The sequence below is a fragment of the Amblyraja radiata genome, chromosome 14, assembly GCF_010909765.2.
Source record: "Amblyraja radiata isolate CabotCenter1 chromosome 14, sAmbRad1.1.pri, whole genome shotgun sequence".
Classification (NCBI taxonomy): Eukaryota; Metazoa; Chordata; class Chondrichthyes; order Rajiformes; family Rajidae; genus Amblyraja; species Amblyraja radiata.
In genome coordinates, this window is record NC_045969.1 from 29,915,299 (window position 1) to 29,940,810 (window position 25,512).

A 25,512-nucleotide genomic window follows, 5' to 3' on the forward strand; every position below is an offset into this window, starting at 1 on the left:
AGAGGCAGCTGTGCTCTTGAGAGACATGGTCTCTCATTACTGCAGGGAGGTAGCATTGAAACTTTTTATCAGACATTCTTTTTACCCAAGACGGCTTTTTTTCTGCTTGCCCATTTTGAGTACGTTTTAACTGATTCTACAGTTTACTCAAAATCATGTTATAACCAATTCGTCCCTTATAATATGAATAGTATTCCCTAATTAATCACTTGTTATATCCAATTCTCAGTATGGAAATGCACGTTATAGCAGATCTGTCTGTACATCTACATATTTATGCTGCTTCACAGTAACCAGTTTACATTAAAAAGTGCCACGGTCATATTTTTGTGTGATTGGATACTGTGCAATATAGACGCGGGTCAATCCATAACAGGCTGCTTCTGATGCTGGCCCAGCTAAGTACAGCTGTTTAGTTTAGAGTTTAGGGATACAGCATGGAAACGGGCCCTTCAGCCACTGAGATCACACAGACCATCCGTTCACACGAGATCTAAATTTTACTTCGGAGTCACGTGAGTGACTACGTGAAGAAGGGCCGTCCATCTACGTGCGCGTCATTACGTCTGAAAGCAACGCGCGCAACGGACTGGAGAGGCACTGCGTCCTCCCAGCTATTGGGATTTTTTTTTTAAAGGCGGCAGGTAAGAAAAGTTGAACCACTTACCCTGCGCTTTCTGTTCGGGCTAAGGAATTATTTGTTTTTCAGAGCCCCAAAAAATGTCGAAGAGACGGTCCGCGGGGAAACCGGCTGCCGAAGACCGCAGCATTCCCGGTAGCGGACGACGGTCATTTTCGCCGACATTGCCGCCGGCATCAGAACCAGCAGCAGCAGACTTGGTGCAGGAGGAAAGCACCGTGGTGGTCCCGGCGGGATATAAAGCCACCCATAAGTCTGCCAGACCCGTAGACTCGGATGAGTCCGGGGAAGAGGGATACCCTCCCTCATCGGGAAGCGTCCGAGGACGACTCTCCCACATGGAGCAGCTTGTGGAGAAGCTGCTCCACAATGATAAACTCCGGAGAAAGGAGCAATATCAGCACGAGTCCCTTCTACAGACCGTGCCAGCAGCCTCATACTCTGGGCAGCAATATGTCTTTCCCATGGAAGGGGGAAGTACATACGGGGATTACCCGGATTCAGAGTTTGGAAGCACAGGGGGGGGAACACTCCCAGGGGAGATTGGAGGAAGAAACCCTGAACAGGTACCCCCCACCATCTAACTGTGTTTCCCTCAAGGTTCAAGCGGTGAACCGTATAATTTGGGGGCAAATAGGTCCCATCATCAGGAACCAGGAACTGAAGTTCCAAAAAAGTATTAAACCTGCTGGGGTCTGGAATTACTTAGTCTGCAGGAGGTGTGGAAGGAGGCCTCCTCACTGACCGGGAACAGGATACCATGGCACTGCTATGTAATGCCCGCTTCGAAATAAACTGCATTCGGAAAGAGGCTATAAAACCAGCAATAAATTCGAAGTTTGCAGCTCTTTGCAAAGCTAGCGACATCCAGCCCGCAAACTACCTGTTTGGGGAAGACCTGTCAAGACAGGTACGGGACCTGGATGACCAGGCAAAAACCATGCGCCTCATAACAAGAGGTCAGGCCACACCCAGGGGTCCATCCACGAGATTCCATCCCTACAACTCTCGGCGTTTTACACCTAGAGAGCCAGGCACCGGAGGAAGATTCACACCCGAGTCAAGGTCTTTTTTAGGGGCAGGCCCCAGCAGGCCGACAGCGAGGATGAGGAGAGAGCAACCACCAGCTCTGCTCCCCAAACCTCGCGGACGAAAACCATCGCCACACTGCCAGTAACAACAGAGGTAAGTCAAACCAGTTCCTCAGGGAACATACCAGACGAACCTCACTTACAGGTGGGGGGAGGGTTAAAATACTTCTTAAAAGAATGGTGTTGGGTTACTAAGGATCCATTCATACTGCACAGTATAGAAGGATTCAAAATTGAGTTCAATTTGAATTCATCACCACCACCAACACATTCTAATATTCGCACATATGTCTTTTCCCAAAAAGAGACAATGAATATACAAAAAGAAATTGAAACGTTATCTGACAATAATGTTATTGAGAGGTCATACACAGAACCTCACCAATTTATATCCAATTTATTTCCAAAAGAGAAAAAAGATGGAGGGATCCGTATTATTTTGGATCTTACGGAACTCAATACATATGTGCAATATAAACACTTTAAAATGGACAATTTTGGAACAGCAACTCAGTTGGTTTCCAAAAATGGCTATATGGCATGCATCGACCTCAAAGATGCATACTATTCGGTGTCTATTCACAAAGAGTATAGGAGATATTTGAAGTTTACCTGGATGGGTCAATTATGACAATACAAGGCTCTGCCAAATGGGTTGACATCAGCCCCTAGACTGTTTACCAAATTACTGAAACCAATTCTGGGGCTGCTAAGATCTCAAAATCACATAGTCATGGCATATTTGGATGACATTTTCATCTTTGGAGTCACCAAAGAATTGGCAGAAGCAACAGTCAAGGCAACCAAAACCCTGTTTGAAAAACTTGGGTTCCTAATCCATCCAGTTAAATCAAAATTAACTCCTACCAAGGTAATTGATTACCTAGGATTACTATCAATACAGTAACCATGTTGGTGACTTTGCCTAAAGGCAAACAACGACTTCAAAGGTTCAAAGGTTCAAAGGTTATTTATCAGACTTGAGGAAAGCCTGCAATGATCTGATAGGAAAACACAAACCAACTATCAGACAAACAGCAAGTGTAATTGGCAAATTGGTAGCTGCCTTTCCTGCAGTACGCTACGGACCTTTGCATTACCAGCATTTACAGCGGGCAAAGGAACGAGCATTGAAATTGCATGCAGGTCAGTTTGGCAAATCTATGCGGTTACCAGCTGAAGCCATTATTGAACTACAATGGTGGATGGCAAACATAAGACTCAGCACAAGAAAAATCTTACTTGAGAGCCCATCAGTGTTTCTCCAAACCGACGCAAGCGGTTTAGGATGGGGAGCCATAAACACAGTCAGGAGCTGTGGAGGAAGATGGAATGAGCAAGAGTCTACTATACTCCAACTATATGGAATCAATTACCTAGAATTGTTGGGGGCACAATATGGGCTCAAGTCTCTCTGTAACAACATGCAACATGTGCATGTTCAAATTCAGATTGATAACACTACTGCGGTAGCATATATCAATCACATGGGTGGTGTAAAATCTGTATCCTGTGACAGATTATCTAACCTCATTTGGCACTGGTGCATCGAGAGGGATATTTGGGTCACGGCAGTATATCTACCAGGAAGATATAACACGGTGGCAGATGCAAGGTCACGAATGTTTAATGATAATATAGAATGGATGTTGAATCGTACGGTATTCAATGAAATAACTATACGATTTGTCACTCCAGATTTGGATCTGTTTGCATCTAGATTAAACCATCAATTACCCAGATATGTGTCCTGGGAGCCGGACCCAGGAGCAGAGTCAGTGGATGCTTTTTCTCTAAACTGGGGAGGAATGTATATTTATGCTTTCCCACCATTCAGCCTCATAAACCGATGCTTGACTAAAATCAAGCAAGACAAAGCCACAGGCATTTTAGTAGTACCAGATTGGCCTACACAAGCCTGGTTCCCGAAAATATTGGGGATCATAGTCCAGCCATTAATGGTTGTACCTAAGAGGAGAGATCTCCTAGTAAACCCAGTTTCAGGGAGCAACCATCCACTTTCTGACCGGATTATGGCGCTGGTGAGACGGCAGCGTGTTGCGTGCAGCTGTGTGTAGTGTGTATGGTTATTTAGGATTATTTAGGATTATTAGCGTGTATGTTTATTTAGTATTTTACTAGACTACGTATAAGTGTTATAGCTACAACTATTGCGTGTTGTTGAGTTCTTAATCAAGACTTAGCCGTACTATCTGGGGAACGGGAGTGGAGTGGAAATATGTGCCTGATATCGGCCAGACGGGCGGAGCAAACTGCCGTGGTATATATCCGTCAGGAACTGCTAAGCCTGGTACATGGCTCAATATTCGGGATTCGACATGACATATCGAGGGAACTCTTACAGAGGAGACATCGGGGAACGCGTGCAGGGGTGAAGAGAAACAAGAGGAGGTTGACGAGAACATGGAGAGAGACTTTCAAACCAGCCCTTCCATCTATCACCATGGGAAATGTTCGCTGTCTAACGAACAAATTAGACGAATTAGAAACCCTGGTCAGGTACCAGAAATTGTACCGGGAGAGCAGCATCGTTAGCCTGACAGAAACGTGGCTGACGGAAAACACGCCCGATTCTTTGATCAGTTTCACCGGCTTCAGGACGATACGAGCGGACAGGGACACCGGAGCGAGTGGTAAGCAGAAAGGGGGGGGGGCTTTTACTGCTCGTCAATAACAAGTGGTGTAACCCTAATCACGCTACTATCAAAGAACAGATATGCAACAAGGACATTGAACGTTTAGCAGTTAGTTTAAGACCATATTACCTACCCAGGGAGTTCACTGTGGTGGTAGCCATTGTTGTTTACATTCCTCCATCTGCCAAGGCGGAAGTCGCGTGTGACGTGCTGCACACCACTATAGCGAGACTCCAGTCCAAGTACCCAGAGGCGTTCATTGTTGTGTCTGGAGATTACAACCATGTCTGTCTCTCTAAGACTTTGCCCACTTTTAAACAGTTTATTGACTGTACAACCAGAGGTGATAAAACGCTGGATCTCTTGTATGCAAATGTGAAAAATGCATACAAATGTACTGCACTGCCCCCTCTTGGTCGATCAGACCACGACATGCTACATCTCTCTCCCTCCTACACACCAGCTGCCAAGAGGCTGCCTGTCACCACCAGAACATCAAGAGACTGGTATCCTGAGGCAGAAGAAGCCCTGAGGTGCTGTTTTGAGACAACAGATTGGGATGTGTTCTGTGAGGAGTATGGGGAAGACATTGACGGCCTAACAGAATGCATTACCCATTACATCAATTTCTGTTATGATGACATCATGCCATCCAGGGTAATTCGTTGCTACCCTAATAACAAACCTTGGATTACCAGCAGCCTGAAGGCCTTACTAAATGAGAAGAAAAAGGCTTTCAGGGAGGGCGACAGGAATAAAATCAAAGAACTTCAAAAGGAACTGAAGGTGAGGATTAAGGAGGGGAAAGAAGCATATAGGTTCAAATTAGAACGACAGCTGCAGCAAGATGGAGTGAAGCAGGTATGGGCTGGAATGCGAAAGATCACGGGCATGAAGCAGAAGGGTGGTACACTGCCTGATGGCGAACAGAGTCTGGCTGATGATCTGAACAGATTTTTCAACAGATTTGACTGCCCCACGCCACCCCAGCCTCCCCCACCTGGTCTGCTGACCATTGCTGCTTCCTCTCCACCTCCCCTCCCTCTCTCCAACACTCCTGAGATGTCACCTGTACGGAGTCCCCTCTTTCCACCTCCCACTCCACCAGCAGCCCCACCTATGACTCTTCATACTGCTCAGGTCAAGATGATGCTGGACAGACTGAAGCCAGGGAAGGCAGTGGGGCCCGATGACACCAGCCCAAGGCTACTGAAGACCTGCTCTTCAGAGCTGTGTGGTATCCTAACACACCTGTTCAACCTGAGCTTGCGTCTACAGAAGGTTCCAAGGCTGTGGAAAACATCTTGCCTGGTACCTGTCCCAAAGAAGACCCATCCCACTCACCACAATGACTACAGACCAGTAGCGCTCACCTCACACATTATGAAGACATTTGAGAGACTTGTCCTCTCCTACATCAGGACTAGTGTGTCAACTCAAATGGATCCTTTACAGTTTGCATATCAGCCTAACATCAGTGTCGATGATGCCCTCATTTACATGCTGCAGAGGGTGTACACACATTTGGACACTACTGATGCATCTGTAAGGATTACATTTTTTGACTTCTCAAGTGCCTTTAACACAATTCAGCCCCGACTGCTAGGGGAGAAGATGAAGATGAAAGTGGATCCATCACTGGTACTGTGGTGTTTGGATTACCTTTCCCTCAGACCACAGTACGTGCGCCTACAGAACAATGTCTCAAGCACCATCTTGAGCAGCACAGGGGCTCCACAAGGAACTGCTGGCTCCATTCCTGTTTACCATCTACACAGCGGATCTCCAATATAACACCAACAGCTGCTTTTTGCAGAAATTTTCGGATGACACAGCTGTTGTCGGCCTCATCAAGGGGCAATGAGGAGGAGTGTAGAGACATAATAAGCAACTTTGTGGAGTGCACACAATAACCTCCATCTTAACACCACAAAAACCAAGGAGATAGTTGTGGACTTCAGGAGGGGAAGGAGGAGGACTCAACCAACACCAATCACCATTAAGGGCACTGAGGTGGAGGTGGTCGCCAACCACAGGTACCTTGGTGTGCAGCTTGACAGTGAGCTGGACTGGAAGAGTCATACAGCATACAGGAAGGGACAAAGCCGACTGTATTTTTTAAGGAGGCTGAGGTCATTTAACATCTGCCAACCCCTGCTGTGCAGTGTCTACCATTCAGTGGTGGCCAGTGCTCTGTTTTTTGCTGTGGCCTGTTGGGGAGATGGCGCCCGCATAGCGGACAAAAACAGACTGGACAAGCTGATCAGGAAGGCCGGCTCAGTGGTCGGGACTGAGCAACGAACGGTCTAGCAGGTGGCAGAGGCCAGAACTCTGAACAAACTGGGTTCAATAATGACCAACCCCACTCACCCACTCCATGCCCTGAAGGTGATCAAGAGCAGCATCTTCAGTCAGAGACTGATTGCACCAATGTGCAAAACTGAGAGACATAGGAAGTCTTGTATACCAGCTGCTATAAGGTTATATAATGCGCATAAATAACTGCACTTTTTTTTTCATTCATTGTATTTTAACTTGTATTTTAACTTGTTAAGTATGGAAGCTATTTGAGGAAATGTGTGGTGTTATGTCTGTCTTGAAGCTGTCGTGGCACTTTAATTTCCTGTAAAGGATTATTAAAGGTATAATCAATCAATCGATTAATTTGTTGGTTTGCAGATTCTGAGGAGGCCATTTCAAGACATTGGACTATCCAAACGAACTGTGGATGTCATCACAAAGGCATGGAGGGACAGTACCAAAAAACAGTACGCCACTCATATTAAGAAGTGGGAAGCTTTCTGCCATGCAAACGATATAACATACAACACAGTTCGGATAACGGATGTCTTGGAGTTCCTATCAGCCCTGTACTATGACTATAAATTAAGTTATAGCGCAATCAACAGTGCCAGATGTGCACTATCCTCCTATCTGACACTGGAGGCAAGGCACGGGCCGATAGGAACGCACCCCTTCGTAATAAAATTCATGAAGGGAATTTACAATTCGATACCCCCAAGGCCTAGGTACACGGACACATGGGATGTGAGCATGGTACTGACCTTACTTCGTCAGTGGGGACAGCCAATGGCCTTATCTTTGTCAAAACTAACATTGAAAGTGGTTATGCTGATGGCGCTAATAACAGCCCAAAGAGTCCAGACACTACAAAAACTACGACTGGACTACATGACCAGCAATACGAATAACATAACATTCGTTGTTAAGGACCTGATCAAACAGAGCAGGCCAGGAATGCCAGGGATGAAGATCCAGTTCCTGGCATATCCAGAGGACCAACGATTGTGTGTGGTAACACATTTACACCACTACCTGAGAGTCACGGAGAACCTCAGAGGCTCAGAACAATCGGTCCTCATCAGCCACAAGAAACCACACCGAAAGGTGTCAACACAAACTATCTCCAGATGGTAAAAGGAGGTAATGGTGGTAGCGGGAATAAATACTCATATCTTTAAATCTCACTCCACCAGGGCTGCATCTATGTCGGCAGCAAGAACGATGGACGTGCCCCTTGATGGCATCCTAGCGGCTGCAGGATGGGTAAACGAAAGAACGTTCCAGCGGTTTTATAACAAACCCATTATCGGACCAGGGGTATTTGCTCGTGCCATCTTAAGTTCTGTTACCTAGTTTTCCCACAGGTTCGGAGGGGAGGCTAATAAAACATTTATTTTTCTTTATTTTAAAGCATCAGTGTCTTTACTAACTACGTTATGTCTGAATGCTTTAATAATACTCTCATCCATGGTCAATCCATTCAGTGTGTGACGCCTGGATTCGTAACCAGCGTGAAATCACAGAGCTTTGAAATCTTCACGTAGTCACTCACGTGACTCCGAAGTAAAATAGTAAGATTAAACGAGAATTTACCAGTTTGAAGTTTGATCTTGATTTTATGAGGAGTTACGATGAGCGATTACGTGCCCACCGCTCCCACCCTCATATTATCAAGGTCATATGGAAGTTCTAGTTTTTCACAATCTTACTATTCTCAGGTCTTCTTTTTTTATCTGTGATTTAACACCGCTGCTTTGAAGATCGCACGCAGACGGATGGCCCTTCTTCACGTAATCGCTCATCGTAACTCCTCATAAAATCAAGATCAAACTTCAAACTGGTAAGTTCTCGTTTAATCTTACTATTATCCCACTTTCTCATCCACCTCCTACACACAAGGGAGAATTAATTTCATATCCACATGTCTTTGGGATGAGGGAGGAACCCAGAACAACAAAAGGAAACCCACACAGTCATAGGGAGAAAGTGCAAACTCGACACAACACCGGAGGTCGAATCGAACCTGGATCTCTGTCACAGTGAGACAGCAGCTCTGAAACTTGTGTCTGCCACACAGAGATTGCTGCTCTATTTGTCACACCAGCTCATTTGTCACGCAAGCACAACAACCTGGCTCTCAACACCAGTAAAACCAAGGAAGTGATTGTGAACTTTGGAAGGGGTAGGATAAGGACCCACAACCCTGTTTATATCAATGGACAATGGTGGAAAGGGTAAAAAAAATCCTGGGCATGCATATTTCGGAAGATCTTTCCTGGTCCCAGCACACTGATGCAATTATAAAGAAGGCACATCAGCGCCTCTACTTCCTGAGAAGATTACAGAGAGTCGGTATGTCAAGGAGGTATCTCTCGAACTTCTACAGGTGCACAGTAGAGAGCATATTGACTGGCTGCATTGTGGCCTGGTTCGGCAACTTGAACGTCCAGGAGCGGAAAAGACTGCGGAAAGTTGTGACCACTGCCCAGTCCTTCACCATCTGACCTCTCTACCATCGAAGGGATCTATCGCAATCACTGCCTCAAAAAGGCTACCAACATCATCAAAACCCACACCAACCTGGTCACACACTCATCTCTCCATTGCCATCGGGAAGAAGGTACAGGAGCCTAAAATCTGTAACATCCAGGTTCAGGAACAGCTTCTTCCCCACAGCCATCAGGCTATTAAACACAACATCAAATATGCTCTTAACAATAAGTTTATTATTATTATTGCACTATATCTGTTTATTTATTGTGTATATATGGTCTATAGACTCACTGAACTTTTATTTTGCGTTTTGTATTATGTTTACATATTCTGTTGTGCTGCAGCAAGTAAGAATTTAATTGTCCCATCTGGGACACATGACAATAAAACTCTTGACTCATGCTTGCTGCACTCATAACCTTCAGTAGCGTATCCTTTTCAAGCATATCTGGACTGGAAATTTATTTCTTCACCCTGACTTTGCCTTTCAGTTTATGCTCATAATTAGCAGGTCAAAGTGGTCAGACTAAAAGTGACATGGTATCGTCTAGTCAACAAGAATCTGCTGAGACATTCAACTCTTGGAAATTGGAATTCTTGGCACTCAAAGCGACGTTTCCTAGTCTCTCCCACTTTTGGATATTTGCCATTGGTAAATTTGTGCTGCCGTTGCAACCCTGTTTCCTCTTTTTTGCCCTCTACAGCTACATAATATCATTAGAAGTTACTGTAAATTGTAGGGAAATTATTAAAAAATGAGTCTGAGGGACGATAAATCTACAATGAAACAGAAGAATCTTTGAGATGAAATATTAACCCTTTCTCTTTCCATAGATGCTGCCTGACCTGACAAGTGTTTCAACATTTTCTGTTTTTATTTCAGATTTCCATCATTTGCAATTTTTTAAATCAGTATTAATACACCTTATTGTTATACCCATTAGCAATTTTAGAATGTAAGAGGTATGTTTAGTAAAGGACTTGTCCCACTTACGTGTCCTTGGCATGCAAATTACACGACCTCGTGGTCGCGTTGAGCCGCGATGGTCCGGCGAAGGTCGGGCGCGATTACATGCATACGCACAGCCGTCTGGAGTGCGTGACGTCATTTGAAGATGGGCACAAAGCTGGAGTAACTCATCGGGACAGGCAGCATCTCTGGAGAGAAGCAATGGGTGACGTTTCGTGTCGAGACTCTTCTTCAGTCGGAAAAGAAGGGTCTTGACCCGAAACGTCATCCATTCCTTCTCTCCAGAGATGCTACCGGTCCTGCTGAGTTACTCCAGCATTTTGTGTCTATCTTCAATTTTCTTGGCCCCGCTCTGGGAGTAAAAGTGGGGGCGGATCCGGACCGCAACGGCCGTGAGCCCCAGGCCGAGCTCGGCGATCGTTTGCCTGCTTCTGCTGCTGTTGAAGGTGAGATGTTGCGTCACGCCAGGGTCTTGAGCCTGTCCCACTTTGGCCATCAGTTCCGCGACAGGCCGTTGGCGCGCGAAGATTTTGTTCGCTACAAACATTTCGGAGCCCCGCGCGATGTCGCGCACAACTACATACCCCTCCGCGCTTCTAAGTGGGACCGGCCCCGCATGGCCATACGATGCCCGTACGCCTCAACGTGACCACGAGGTCGCGTAATTTGCGTGCCAAGGACACGTAAGTGGGACAGGCCCTTCAGTTCACAGAAGACACAAAAAATTGTGGTGTCATTTTAGACTACAGAAAGATATTGATGAGATGGTAAATTGGGCTGATCAATGACAGGTGGAAATTAATCCTGAAAAATGTGAGATTATGCATTTTGGGAGGAACATTTTATATTTTGTAAGAACATTTTAACACGATGTGAATGATCTTTTGGATATTGGCTAAACAGCCATCATAATCAAAGACGTCCCGTCCTGTTCATTCCTCTCCCTCCCTGCTCCATCAGGGTGATGAAAGCTATTTCCACAGTCCAGATGTACTTGAAGAAAATGAGGTGCACTGCTGAAAGTTATGAAATGCAGCAAGCATGATCTGTATACAGAAGATACAGAAGCTTGAAACCATGCACTTGTGGTGCCATCATGTGGCCGAGCCACTTTGGTCTCGAACGGTCGTTCCTCGAGCTCAAGCTCAAGCTCTCGTCTGGACCTGGCGTGATCTGGGCCGATCTGGTTAATCAGCTGACGGGGTGCAGCAGACGATGGAGCTAGACTTAACGTCACAGTCAACACGTTAACACACCTTGCACTTTTGTACTAATTGTTGAACTATATCGTTTAAATATTAAACTTAGTGTTTATACAACACGTGAACCTCTTCAGTGGTGACCCCCGACGATCCAAAACAGCCTCTTTTGGATTTCATCATGCCTGGAGGAGACAACCCAGATTAGCAGAACGCAGTTTCACTCCAACTGCTCACCTTCTGGACATCACAGCCCCAAGTGTGGTTTGAACAAGCTGAAGCCCAATTCCACATCCGCCAGATAACTGCCAATGTCACCAAGTACCACTACGTGGTCAGTGCGCTGGACCAGGAAACCCCCGGGTGCCTCATCGGTTACCTTCGCCAGCCACCAGCCGACAACAAGTACGAAGGGCTCAAGACGCTCAAGGACATATTCGGTCTCAGCCGCTGCGACAAGGTGGCAAAACTCCGGCACATGTTCGTGCTCATGAACAAAATGCTCGCCCTGATGGATGGGCACAAAACCTGCCTCCTTTTTGAACAGGCCTTCCTCGAGCAGATGCCTGAGGACATCCGCCTGCTCCTCCCGGATGACGATTTCACCGACGGCTGGCAGCCCTTGCAGACGTGCTGTGGCAGGCCAAACAGCAGGGTGGAGCCACCATCAGTCGGGTGGCAGCTGTGCCTCGGCAGGTCATACGGGCGGTCCTGGCCTCCACGGAAGGAGTGGCAGCGACGTCGGTCACGAACGGCGTCAGCAAGGACAAGTAGTGCTACTACCACCAAAGTACCACACATACGGGAAACGCCTCGGACAGCCGTCAACTGGGGCCGGCCAAAAATATTGTCTCTTCTACTCCTGGGATTGTCATTCGGGTCGGCGTTTTCTCGTTGACACGGGAACGGAGGTCAGTGTTTTGCCCCCATCGGGGGACGACACTCGTTCCGGAAGGCAGGGGGCTCCCCTGACCGCCGCCAACAGCAGCAACATCAGAACATATGGGGTCCGCACGATCCCGCTCAACTTCAACTCAAATGGACCTATACCATCGCCAATGTCCCACAACCGCTGTTAGGCGCTAACTTTCTCCGTGCGCACTCCCTGCTAGTCGACTTGAAAGGACAACGTCTCGTTAATTCTGAGACGTTCGAGTCGATCGCCTTGCACCACACCGAATTGACTGCGCCCCACGTCGGCTCGGTGACTTCCGAAGACTACACTAGGATCTTGGCCAAGTTCCCTGACATCATAACTCCCCAGTTTACAATGGCCAGTCCCAAGCATGGGGTGAAGCACCAAATCACTACCACCGGACCGCCAGGCTGCCCCCCCGCTCAGACAGCCTGTGGGCATCCTCGCTTCACATGGTCCCCTAAGCGTCTGGGGGCAGGAGACCCTGTTCCTTACAGCTGATCGGTACCCTGTTCCTCACATCCAGGACTTCACGGCAAAGCTGGACTATGCCACGGTATTTTCTAAGATCGACCTGGAACGCAGCTACCATCAGATTCCGGTCCACCCAAACGACATCCCCAAGACGGCCCTCATCACACCGTTCGGGCTCTTTGAGTTCCTGCGCATGCCTCAAGAATGCTGCCCAAGCTTTCCAACAGCTCATGGACACGGTGGGCCACGGGCTGGACTTCGTGTTCGTCTACCTCAACAACATCCTCGTCAGCAGCCGCTCGTGCCAGGAACACCGCGCATACATCCGGCAGCTCTGCCGGAGGCTCAACGAGCATGGCCTGGCCATCAACCTCGCCATGTGTCACTTTGGCCTCACTTCCATCAACTTCCTCGACCACCACATCAAACAGCACGTAGTGGTCCTGCTCCCGACCAAGGTTGAGGCCATTCGCAAGTTTGCCAAACCCTTTACTGTGATGGGACTCTAAGCGTTTGTCTGCATGGTCACTTTCTACCACCGCTTCGTGCCAGTAGCCGCCAGGATCATGTAACTGCTGTTCAAGGCCCTGGCCAACAAGCCGAAAGTGCTCGTTTGGGACGACGCGGCCATGACCGCGTTCGACAAGGCAACGATGCTGGTACATCCACGGGCCAACGCACTAACAGCTCTCACAGTTGACGCATCTGGCACAGCCGTGGGTGGAGTGCTAGAACAACTGATCAATGGCAGCTGGCAGCCCCTTGCCTTTTTCAGTCATCACCTGAGAGCCCCCGAGCAGAAATACAGCGGTTTTGATCGGGAGCTCCTCGCTCTCTACCTGGCCATCTGGCATTTCCGCTACTTCCTCGAGGGCAAGGTTTTCACAGCTTTCACCGACCACAAGCCACTCACGTTTGCCCTTGCCAAAGTGTCTGATCCTTGGTCAGCCCGACAGCAGCACCACCTGACCTTCATCTCAGAATACACAACTTGCGTCCAGCAGATCGCAGGCAAGAGCAACCGGGTCGCAGATGCGTTGTCCCGCACCGCCATCAATGCCATCCATGCACTGGCCCGAAGTGTTGACTACACGGCCGTGGCAGCCGCCCAGCGAGAGGATGAAGAGATGCTCGCGTACCGCGCCGCCATTTCAGGCCTGCTGTTGGAGGATGTGCAATTGAGGCCCGCTGACACCACATTCTTCTGCGACGTGTCTACGGGACATCCAAGAACCATCATCCCCGCTGCTTTGCGCCGCCAGATTTTCGACATGGTTCACGGCCTAGCTCACCCTTCCATGCGGACAACAAAGGCACTGATGGCAGCCAAGTTCATGTGGCATGATTTGCGCAAACAGGTCGGCAACTGTGTCAGAGCGTGCATCCCCTGTCAAACCTCCACGATTCAGCAACATATCAAGGCGCCACTGTAGGACTTCGCCCCATCACAGCGTTTCGACCACATCCACGTTGACATCGTTGGACCACTGCCCCCATCCGGAGGTGTCATCCACCTCTTCACCATCGTGGACAGATTCACGTGAAGGCCGGAAGCTGTCCCGCTCTCGGATACCTTCACTGCGACCTATGCACGTGCCCTCACCGCCCACTGGATCGCCCGCTTTGGCATGCCTCCTCCGACAGAGTGCGCAGTTCACCTCCTAGCTGTGGTCAGCCATGGGCCAGCTGCTTGGCACTAAGCTCCACCTCACAACGGCCCACCACTCGCAAGCAAACGGCCTAGTGGAACGTTTTCACCGGCACATGAAGGCATCCCTCAAGGCACGGCTCACAGGCCCAGACTGGATGGCCGAATTGCCGTGGGTCATGCTAGGTATACACTGCCCCAAAGGAGGACCTGGCAACTTCCTCGGTCGAGCTGGTGTTCGGCGACCCGCTTACGATCCCAGGGGACTTCATCCTGGCGGAGCGTGGACATCAAGAACGGCCCACGATCATGCTGACGCGCCTCCGTGAGAAGGTGGGTACTCTTTCTCCAGTCCCAACGTCCTGACACGGTCTCAACCACGAACGTCCCACCCGACCTCCAGGACTGCCAGTACGCCTTCCTTCGCCGAGATTCCCACCATACACCACTGCAAAAGCCTTACGAGGGACCCTTCAGAGTACTGCAAAACGACGCCACGGCTTTCATCATTGACATGGGCAGCAGACACGAGACTGTCTCCATGGCCCGTCTTAAGCCGGCGCACTTGGACATTGACTAAGCAGTGCAGGTGGCACAACCCCGCCTCAGAGGGCATCCACCATCACGACCAAGCCCGCCCTCAACTCAACCAGCTACAACCCCGAACACAGGAGACGCGTACAAAAGATCAGGCCGCCTCACTCGACAGCCTAACCGCCTCCAATACTCCGCTTCGGGGAGGGGGAGGGGGGGGGGGGGGGGAGTCGTATGGCGGGCCGAGCCACTTTAGACTTGAACTCTCGAGCTCGAGCTCTCGAGTGGACCTGGCGTGATCTGGACTGACCAATCTATGCCAATCTGGTTAATCAGCAGACAATGGAGCTAGACTTCACGTCACAGTCAACACGTTAACACACCTTGCCCTTTTGTACTAATTGTTGAACTGTATCATTTAAATATTAAACTGAGTGTTTATACAACACATGAACCTCTTCACACTACCAGATTCTGGAACAGCTTCTCTCCCTCTATTATCAGGCATCTGAATGTTCCTTCCATAAGCTAAGGTGCTGCCTGATTCACCTCTACCCTGTTGCGGACATTGGACTTTGTCTATGGAACGGGTGCGCAACAGTGCTAAGAAGTAGATTCTGCACTCTGTATTTTCCACATTGATTTTACCTAATGTACTTGAGTGTGACATGATTGTATATATGTACAGTATTTTCTGATCTGATTGGATAGCGGACAAAACACAAAGCATTTTCACTGTACCTCGGAACACATGACAATATTAAACCTAAATGTTTTCCCCTGTGACCAGAGACAATAGGTGCAGCAGTAGGCCATTCGGCCCTCCGAGCCAGCATTGCCATTCACCGTGATCATGGCTGATCATCCACAATCAGTACCACGTTCCTGCCTTCTCCCCATATCCCCTGACTCCGCTGTCTTTAAGAGCTCTATCTAACTCTCTTGAAAGCATCCAGAGAATTGGCCTCCACTGCCTTCTGAGGCAGTCTCATCTCCATACTAAATGGCTTACCCCTTATTCTTAAACTGTGACCCCTGGTTCTGGACCCCCCCCAACATCAGGAACATGTTTCCTGCCACTAGCGTGTCCAAACCCTTAATAATTTTATATGTTTCAATAAGATACCCTCTCATCCTTCTAAATTCCAGAGTATATAAGCCCAGCCGCTCCATTCTATCAACATATGACAGTCCTGCCATCCCGGGAATTAATCTCGATAACCTACTCTGCACTCCTTCAATAGCAAGAATGTCCTTCCTCAAATTTGCCCACTCACCCAACCTATCCAAGTCACCCTGCATTCTCATAGCATCCACCTCACAGTTCACACTGCCACCCAGCTTGTGTCATCTGCAAATTTGATAATGTTACTTTTAATCCCTTCATCTAAATCATTAATGTATATTGTAAATAGCTGCGGTCCCAGCATCGAGCCTTGCGGTACCCGACTAGTCGCTGCCTGCCATTCTGAGGGACCTGTTAATCCCTACTCTGTTTCCACTCTGCCAACCAATTTTCTATCCATATCCGTACCCTACCCCAATACCATGTGCTCTAATTTTGCCCACTAATCTCCTATGTGGTACCTTATCAAATGCTTTCTGAAAATCCAGGTGCACTACATCCACTGGCTCTCCCTTGTCCATTTTCCTAGTTACATCCTCATAATATTCCAGAAGATTAGTCAAGCATGATTTCCCCTTCGTAAATCCATGCTTACTCGGACAAATCCTGTTACTGCTATCCAAATGTGCCGCTATTTCATCTTTTATAATTGACCCCAGCATCTTCCCCACCACCGATGTCAGGCTGACTGGTCTATAATTCCTTGTTTTCTCTCTCCCGCCTTTCTTAAAAAGGTGGGATAACATTAGCTAACAAATGATCACCAATGCGTCCACGATTTCTAGAGCCACTTCCTTAAGTACCCTGGGATGCAGACCATCAGGCCCTGGGGATTTATCAGCCTTCAGTCCCCATCAATCTACCCAACACCATTTCCTGCCGAATGTGAATTTCCTTCAGTTCCTCCATCACCCAAGATCCTCTGGCCACTAGTACATCAGTGAGATTGTATGTGTCTTCCTCAGTGAAGACGGTTCCAAAGTACCTGTTCAAATCGTTTGCCATTTCCTTGTTCCCCATAATAAATTCACCTGTTTCAGTCTTCAATGGTCCAACTTTGGTCTTAACTAATTTTTTCCTCTTCACATACCTAAAGAAGCTTTTGCTATCCTCCTTTATATTCTTGGCTAGCTTACCTTCGTTCCTCATCTTTTCTCTCTGTTTTGCCTTTTTAGTTATCTTCTGTTGTTCTTTAAAAGTGTCCCAATCCTCTGGCTTCCCGCTCATCTTTGCTATGTTATACTACTTCTCTTTTTTTTAATACTGTCCCTGAATTCCCGTGTCAGCCATGGTCGCCCCTTACTCCCCTTGGAATCTTTCCAATGAACTGATCCTGCACCTTCTGAATTATTCCCATAAATATCTGCCATTGTTCTTCCACTGTCATCCCTGCTAGGGTATCTTTCCAGTCAACTTTGGCCAGCTCCTCCCTCATGGCTCCATAGTCCCCTTTGTTCAATTGTAATACTGACACTTTTCCGTTCTCCCTCTCAAATTGTAGATTAAAACTTACCATATTATGGCCACTACCTCCGAATTGATCCTTTACCTCGAGTTCCCTCATCAAATCAGGTTCATTACACAACACTAAATCCAGAATTGCCTTTTCCCTGGTAGGCTCCAGTACAAGCTGCTCTAAGAATCCATCACGGAGGCACTCCACAAACTCCCTTTCTTGGGGTCCAGTACCAACCTGATTTTCCCAGTCTACCTGCATGTTGAAATCTCCCATAACAACTGTAGTATTATGCCACTACATGCCAATTTTAACTCTTGATTCAACTTGCACCCTATATCCAGGCTACCGTTTGGGGGCCTGTAGATAACTCCCATTAGGGTCGTTTACCCTTACAATTCCTTAGTTCTATCCATACAGACTCTACATCTCCAGACTCTATGTCACCCCTCGCAAGGACCTGAATTTCATTCCTCACCAACAGAGCTACCCCACCTCCTCTGCCCACCTGTCTGTCTTTTCGATGGGACGTATACCCCTGAATATTCAGTTCCCAGCCCTGGCCCTCTTGCAGCCATTCTCTGTAATTCCCACAACATCATACGTGCCAATTGCTAACTGAACCTCAAGCTCATCCACTTTATGTCCTATACATTCGTATACAACACTTTGACCGGTATTCACCTCCCTTCTCACACCGGTCACTATTGGCCCTAACCTTACTCTCTTATCCCTTCTCGAACTTTCCTTCCCATTAATTCGGGAGTCTTTTGTAACTTTTCCTGTACTCACTTCCCCTTTAACTCCATCTTTATACTCCCAATTTGTCAACCCCTTCCCCCCCACTATTTGGTATGACCGAATGGGTTTCCTCCAGGTGCTCCCAGATCCCAAAGATCTGCAGGTTTGTAGGTTAATTGATCTCCGTCAACTGTCCCAAATATGTATGGAGTGGAAGCGAAAGTGCGATACATAGAACTAGTGTAAATGGGTGATCGATGGTTGATGTGGGCCAAAGGACCTCTTTCCATGCTGTATCTCTAAACTAAACTATTAAAGGTCAAGTATATGCAATGAATGGTAGGGCCCTATAGAGTATTGAGAACTATGCACCTCGATATTAGTCCAAAGATAAAGGTAGATAAAGGGGATGAAGGCCACAAATGGTGTACCAGCCTTCATTAGTTGTGTCATAGAATATAAGAGCAGGGAGGTTGTGGTAGTTTTATTTATTGTACAACAATATAGGTGGCAGCACAGTGTTTGCCATGTGTGTGCTGAGCTGAAAGGCCTTGTCCCTGTGCTGTTTGACTGATAACTGTTTTCCATTATTCTAGACTGTCCTTCGAATCTGGGACTGTATGTTCTATGAAGGATCTAAAATCACGTTTCGTGTGGCCTTGACGTTAATAAAGTACCACCAGGCTTCAATTTTAGAAGCAAATAATTTCCCAGCAATCTGTGAGAAATTCAAACAGATCACACGTGGTCCTATGGTCCAAGACTGTCATGGTTTTATGAAGGTGCGATTATTTCAGCCGTTTTTGAGTTTATTGTCTGATCTTGTTGAGTTTATTATTCATAGATCAAAATTCAATACCTGTAACAAGCTCTTCCCAGTGAGTCAGGATGCCAAATGTGAATGTGATGTATTGACAAGCTTGCATTTTAGCTTAGGCAGCACTCTAAACACTTCACCCTAACAGTCAAGCCAAATAGATGGTCAGCAAGGGATACAACTCATGAAACACTGGTTGGTGTCAGTCTGTAAGGCTTCCCCCAATCACCTTATTGAGGTCAGTACAATAAATTGACACACTAGAGTTTGAAAAATAGTTATATTCACTCCTGGGTTGAGCGATTAAAACAAGGAGCTTATTAATATTTACAAACAGGAAGGGGGTATTGGCTCAAGAAGGGTATATGGGATTAAAATGAAATTGATTTAATGAAATTAAAAAGTAATTTATGCAGTGATTGAACACTAACAGCTGATTGGAACACCTAGAATATGAAGCAGTACAGCACAGGAATAGGTCCTTCGGCCCAGAATATCTACACAGAACATGATGCCAAGAGCAAATCTTATCTGCCTGCACATAATACATATACTTCCATTCGTGCATATCTAAAATCCTCTTAAATGCCACTATCGTAACTGCATCCGCCACCACCTCTGACAGTGTGTCCAGGCATCAAACATGTTCTGCACATTTTCTTTGAATTTTGCCCTTTTGACTCCTTGTATTTGATATTTCCACCCGAGGATGAAGGTTCGGACTGTCTACCCAATTTATGCCCCTCATAATTTTATACACTTCTATCAGGTCTCCCATCAATCTCTGGCATTCCACAGAAAACAATCCAAGTTTACAACCCTATCAGTCTGAAGAAGGGTTTTGGCCCGAAACGTTGCCTATTTCCTTCGCTCCATAGATGCTGCTGCACCCGCTGAGTTTCTCCAGCTTTTTTATGTACCTCCCAAGTTTTCAACATCTCTCTGTAATACCCCTGAATATAGGCATCATTCTGGTCGATATCCGTTGCATCCTTTGCAAAGCCTTCACATCCTTCCTGTATTGGCATGACCAGAACTGCACGCAATACTCCAAATGCAGCCTAACCAAAGTCCTATAAAGCTGTATCATGATGTCCTGACTCTTACAGTGCCCTCCATAATGTTTGGGACAAAGACCCATCATTTTTTAATTTGCCTTATCCAGAATTGTGAGATTTGTAATAGAAAAAAACACATGTGGTTAGAGTGCACATTATCAGATTTTAATAAAGGCCATTTTGATATATTTTGGTTTCACCATGTAAAAATTACAACAATGTTTGTACATTGTTCCCCCATTTCAGGTCACCATAATGTTTGGGACACAGCAATGTCATGTAAATGAATGTAGTCATGTTTAGAATTTTTGGTTGCATATCCTTTGCATGCAATGACTGCTTGAAGTCTGTGATTCATGGACATCACCAGTTGCTGGGTGTCTTCTCTGGTGATACTCTGCCAGGCCTCTATTGCAGCCACCTTTAGCTTATGCTTATTTTGGAGGCTAGTCTCCTTCAGATTTCTCTTCAGCATATAAAAGGCGTGCTCAATTGGGTTCAGATCGGGTGATTAACTTGGCCACTCAAGAATTGATCATTTTTTAGCTTTGAAAAACTCCTTTGTTGCTTTAGCAGTATGTTTGGGATCATTGTCGTGCTGTAGAATGAACTGCCGGCCAATGAGTTTTGAGGCATTTGTTTGAACTTGAGCTGATAGGATGTGTCTATACTTTTCAGAATTCATTATGCTACTACCATCAGCAGTTGTATCATCAATGAATATAAGTGAGCCAGTACCTTCAGCAGCCATACATGCCCAGGCCATAACACCCCCACAACCATGTTTCACAGATGAGGTGGTATGCTTTGGATCTTGGGCAGTTCCTTCTCTCCTCCATACTTTGCTCTTGCCATCACTCTGATATAAGTTGCAGTGTAGCCTCTGTATTTCTGTTCATTAAGTCTTCTGCCAGTGGCCATTGACAAATCCACACCTGACTCCTAAAGAGTGTTTCTGAACTGTCGGACAGGTGTTTGGGGATTTTTCTTTATTATAGAGAGAATTCTTCTGTCATCAGCTGTGGAGGTCTTCTGTGGCCTGCCAGTCCCTTTGTGATTAATAAGCTCACCAGCGCTCTCTTTCATCTTAATGATGTTCCAAACAGTTGATTGGTAAGCCTAAGGTTTGGCTGATGTCTCTAACAGTAACACTTTTTCACACAGAGTGGTGAGTCTGGAATTCTCTGCCTCAGATGTCGGTGGAGGACGGTTCTCTGGATACTTTCAAGAGAGAGCTAGGATAGGGCTCTTAAAGATAACGGAGTCAGGGGCTATAGGGAGAAGGCAGGAATGGGGTACTGATGGTAGATGATCAGCCATGATCACAGTGCTGGCTCGAAGGGTCAAATGGCCTACTCCTTCACCTATTGTCTATTTTATTCTTGTTTCTCAGTCTCATTATGGCTACTTTGACTTTCATTGGCATTACTTTGGACCTCATCTTGATAAACAGCAATAAAAGTTTCCAAAGGTGATAGAAAGACTGGAGGAAAGACTAGGTGCTGAGAGCTCTCTTATACCTGTATTAAGGAGGAAATTAAACACACCTGAGCATTTACAAACACCTGTGAAGCCATGTGTCCCAAACATAATGGTGCCCTGAAATGGGGGGACCATGTAATTTTTACATGGTGAAACCAAAATGTATAAAAATATCCTTTAATAAAATCTTTTCAGGGCACCATAATGTTTGAGACGCATGGCTTCACAGGCGTGTGTAATTGCTCAGGTGTGTTTAAATGCCTCCTTAAGGCAGGTATAAGAGAGCTCTCAGCACCTAGTCTTTCCTCCAGTTTTTCCATCACCTTTGGAAACTTTTATTGCTCTTTATCAAGATGAGGTCCAAAGTTGTGCCAATGAAAGTCAAAGAAGCCATAATGAGACTGAGAAACAAGAATAAAATAGACAATAGACAATAGGTGCAGGAGTAGGCCATTCGGCCCTACAAGCCAGCACTGTGATCATGGCTGATCATCCACAATCAGTACCCCGTTCCTGCCTTATCCCCTGACTCCGTTATCTTTAAGAGCCCTATCTAGCTCTCTCTTGAAAGTATACAGAGAACCGGCCTCCACTTCCCTCTGAGGCAGAGAATTCCATAGAGTCACAACTCTGTGTGATAAAGTGTTACTGTTAGAGACATCAGCCAAATCTTAGGCTGACCAATATCAACTGTTTGGAACATCATTAAGAAGAAATAGAGCATTGGTGAGCTTACTAATCACAAAGGGACTGGCAGGCCATGGAAGACCTCCATCAGCTGCGTATATAAAATGCATGACATATATCATATGTCATATGATAAAGGCAGCCTATGGTATGCACTGGGCTTTGAATTTACAGTGCCCTCCATAATTTTTGGGACAAAGACCCATCATTTATTTATTTGCCTCTACTCCACAATTTGAGATTTGTATAAGAAAAAAACACGTGGTTAAAGTGCACATTGTCAGATTTTATTAAAGATTAACATATCAGAGTGATGGCAAGGGCAAAGTATGGAGGAGAGAAGGAACTGCCCAAGATCCAAAGCATACCAACTCATCTGTGAAACACAGTGGTGGGGGTGTTATGGCCTGGGCATGTATGGCTGCTGAAGGTACTGACTCACTTATCTTCATTGATGATACATCTGCTGATGGTAGTAGCATAATGAATTCTGAAGTATAGACACATCCTATCTGCTCAAGTTCAAACAAATGCCTCAAAACGCATTGGCCGGCGGTTCATTCTACAGCAAGATAATGATCCAAAACATACTGCAAAAGCATCAAAGGAGTTTTTCAAAGCTAAAAAAATGTCAAATCATCCGATCTGAACCCAATTGAGCATGTCTTTTATATGCTGAAGAGGAAACTGAAGGGGACTAGCTCCCAAAACAGGCACAAGCTAAAGATGGCTGCAATACAGGCCTGGCAGAGCATTACCAGATAAGACACCCAGTAATTGGTGATGTCCATGAATCACAGACTTCAAGCAGTCATTGCATGCAAAGGATATACAACAAAATACTAAACATGACTACTTTCTTTTACATGACATTGCTGTGTCCCAAACATTATGGTGCCGTGAAATGGGGGGGGGGGCTATGTATAAACACTGCTGTAATTTCTACATGGTGAAACCAAAATGTATAAAAATGGCCTTTATTAAAATCTGACAATGTGCACTTTAACCACATATGATTTTTTTCTATTACATATCTCAAACTGTGGAGTACAGAGGCAAATAAATAATTGATGGGTCTTTGTGGCAAACATTATGGAGAGCACTGTATGCGTACATGCACGCACACACACAGATATATAGTCAAACTGCCCTAGCATATTAGTATTCTACACAGGGCCTGTTTCTGTTTTATAAATCTGTCTCTGAGATCATTGAAGGTGTAAGGAGTAAGGTGGGATGCCGGCAAAATTAGCCCAAAGCACATTAACAATTTGCGAACTAAAATTGTTGGGCCAAGTAGCTTGATTCCATGCTATATTAATCTGATGGACACAAAATGCTGGAGTAACTCAGCGGGACAGGCAGAATCTACGGAGAGAAGGAATGGGTGACGTTTCGGGTCGAGACCCTTCATCAGACTGATAATAATAATCTGTGTCCTTTCCAGGGAATGTTCTCTTAGTTGCTGTCAAACTATTTGTTACAGCACATTTTAGTAATGACAGGTCCTGATTAATGTCTTTTTTTTACCCTCATCGTTTTAGAAAATATTTACTGAACCTGGACGACTGCCTCTCACTGTGATCACAAAGCTACGAGAGATTAGCGGAGCTCAGTTAGATGACCAGAGTTGATGTGCATGTTCAGTTCCAGCACACAAAGTCCCTCAGGAGTTGAAAGACTTCCTACATTCCTCCATTGTGCAGATGGGCTGGAGTTGCCTGACCTCTATCCCAGTTCCTGTGAGCTACATCTAACCTGTAGAATATTGACTTTCAAAAACGTAATTAGCTATTTGTACATTGAATTCAGGTGATCAAAAATCCAGCATTTGATTTAGATATAAAGTAAGATTACTTAATGAAGGGCTGTTTGTACTTGTAGATCTTTTTGGTCACTTAATTTATATTTACCTTTCCACTAAAATATAACTTTTTAATATATTGTTAAATAGAATGATCTAATTATTAAGTGTGAAGATGGTAAATGTGTTATTTGATATCAGTGACATTTGATCAGGTGTAATTAAATTATTGTACCAGCACTGTCTAGTCAGATCTCCAGACACTTGGTGAACCCCACTGCCTTGGCATGGCCTGGATAAAGGCATTGCTACATGTTTCTTTTTTGATTGATGTGGATTGCAGCTGTGCCTCGCAGCAGCAAGCAACTTGGATATGTAAAAGGCAATAATCAAAAGTAGGCACTTCTCTGGATGTAGAATTGCTCCTTTGGTGTATGCAGGGTTCCTTCTATCTGCGTGACAGCTGATTTTTTTTGTATTGATTGTTTATAAATGCAGAATTTTACAGATGTTTAGATGTATTTTTAAGAAAAGATTAGTTTCTGTGCAAAAGTAATAATAAACATCAAGTCAAAGAGTGTTTTCTGTAAAACAGTGGGTCTGAATGTTATTGATGCCAAAGGAACCTGGCAGCAGACGGCTTGTCTCTCTGATTCATCATGTAAACTATCCCACTGATTTGTTCCCTGGTTTATTTCCTAGTTGAGAGAGTCGAAGAGGATAGGGTAGGGTTTGCATATGAAAGTCAGGAACTGGATTTGGGCTGTAAATTGATTAATAATAATAATAATGGATGGGATTTATATAGCGCCTTTCTAATAATCAAGGCGCTTTACATCGCATTATTAATTCACTCCTCAGTCACACTCGGTGGTGGTAAGCTACTTCTGTAGCCACAGCTGCCCTGGGGCAGACTGACGGAAGCGTGGCTGCCAATCTGCGCCTATGGCCCCTCCGACCACCACCAATCACTCACACACGGGCAAAGGTGGGTGAAGTGTCTTGCCCAAGGACACAACGACAGTATGCACTCCAAGCGGGATTCGAACCGGCTACCTTCCGGTTGCCAGCCGAACACTTAGCCCATTGTGCCATCTGTCGTCCCGATTAGAGGTAATGTTAGACTGTTGAGCTTAATATGTTGAGGTATATTGGGACCAGAGGTGATTGCTGAGACCAGCATAACCATAAAACCATTGAAATTAACTCTATCGGAGGACAACCAGCTGAGAGTTCAGCCAAATCCAAATTCCCCCTTCCTGGCAGCACAGAATATGGCACAACCTGTTCTTTTTCAGGGAACCTTTTAAACATGCTAAATCATTCTGCCTTCCCTATCTTTTCAAGTAACTTAAACCCACCGTGCTCTTATTTAGATGGGAAAAATAATCCTCAAACCCCCTCTACCTCTTGCT

At 45.9% G+C, this 25,512-nt stretch overlaps 1 protein-coding gene across 2 annotated transcripts in view; it reads left to right on the forward strand.

Annotated features, from left to right (window-relative positions):
- The window catches only part of grtp1 (growth hormone regulated TBC protein 1), a 57,997-nt gene extending 33,321 nt beyond the window's left edge, over positions 1-24,676 (forward strand). The window contains exons 7-8 of one of the 2 annotated variants that reach the window (XM_033032967.1): positions 18,846-19,031; positions 23,838-24,676. In XM_033032967.1, the coding sequence (XP_032888858.1) occupies positions 18,846-19,031; positions 23,838-23,927 (276 nt within the window). In that variant the 3' untranslated portion in view covers positions 23,928-24,676. The remainder of the gene's footprint in view (positions 1-18,845; positions 19,032-23,837) is intronic. The other variant, XM_033032968.1, reaches the window with a different exon arrangement.
- The last annotated feature ends 836 nt before the right edge of the window (positions 24,677-25,512 follow it).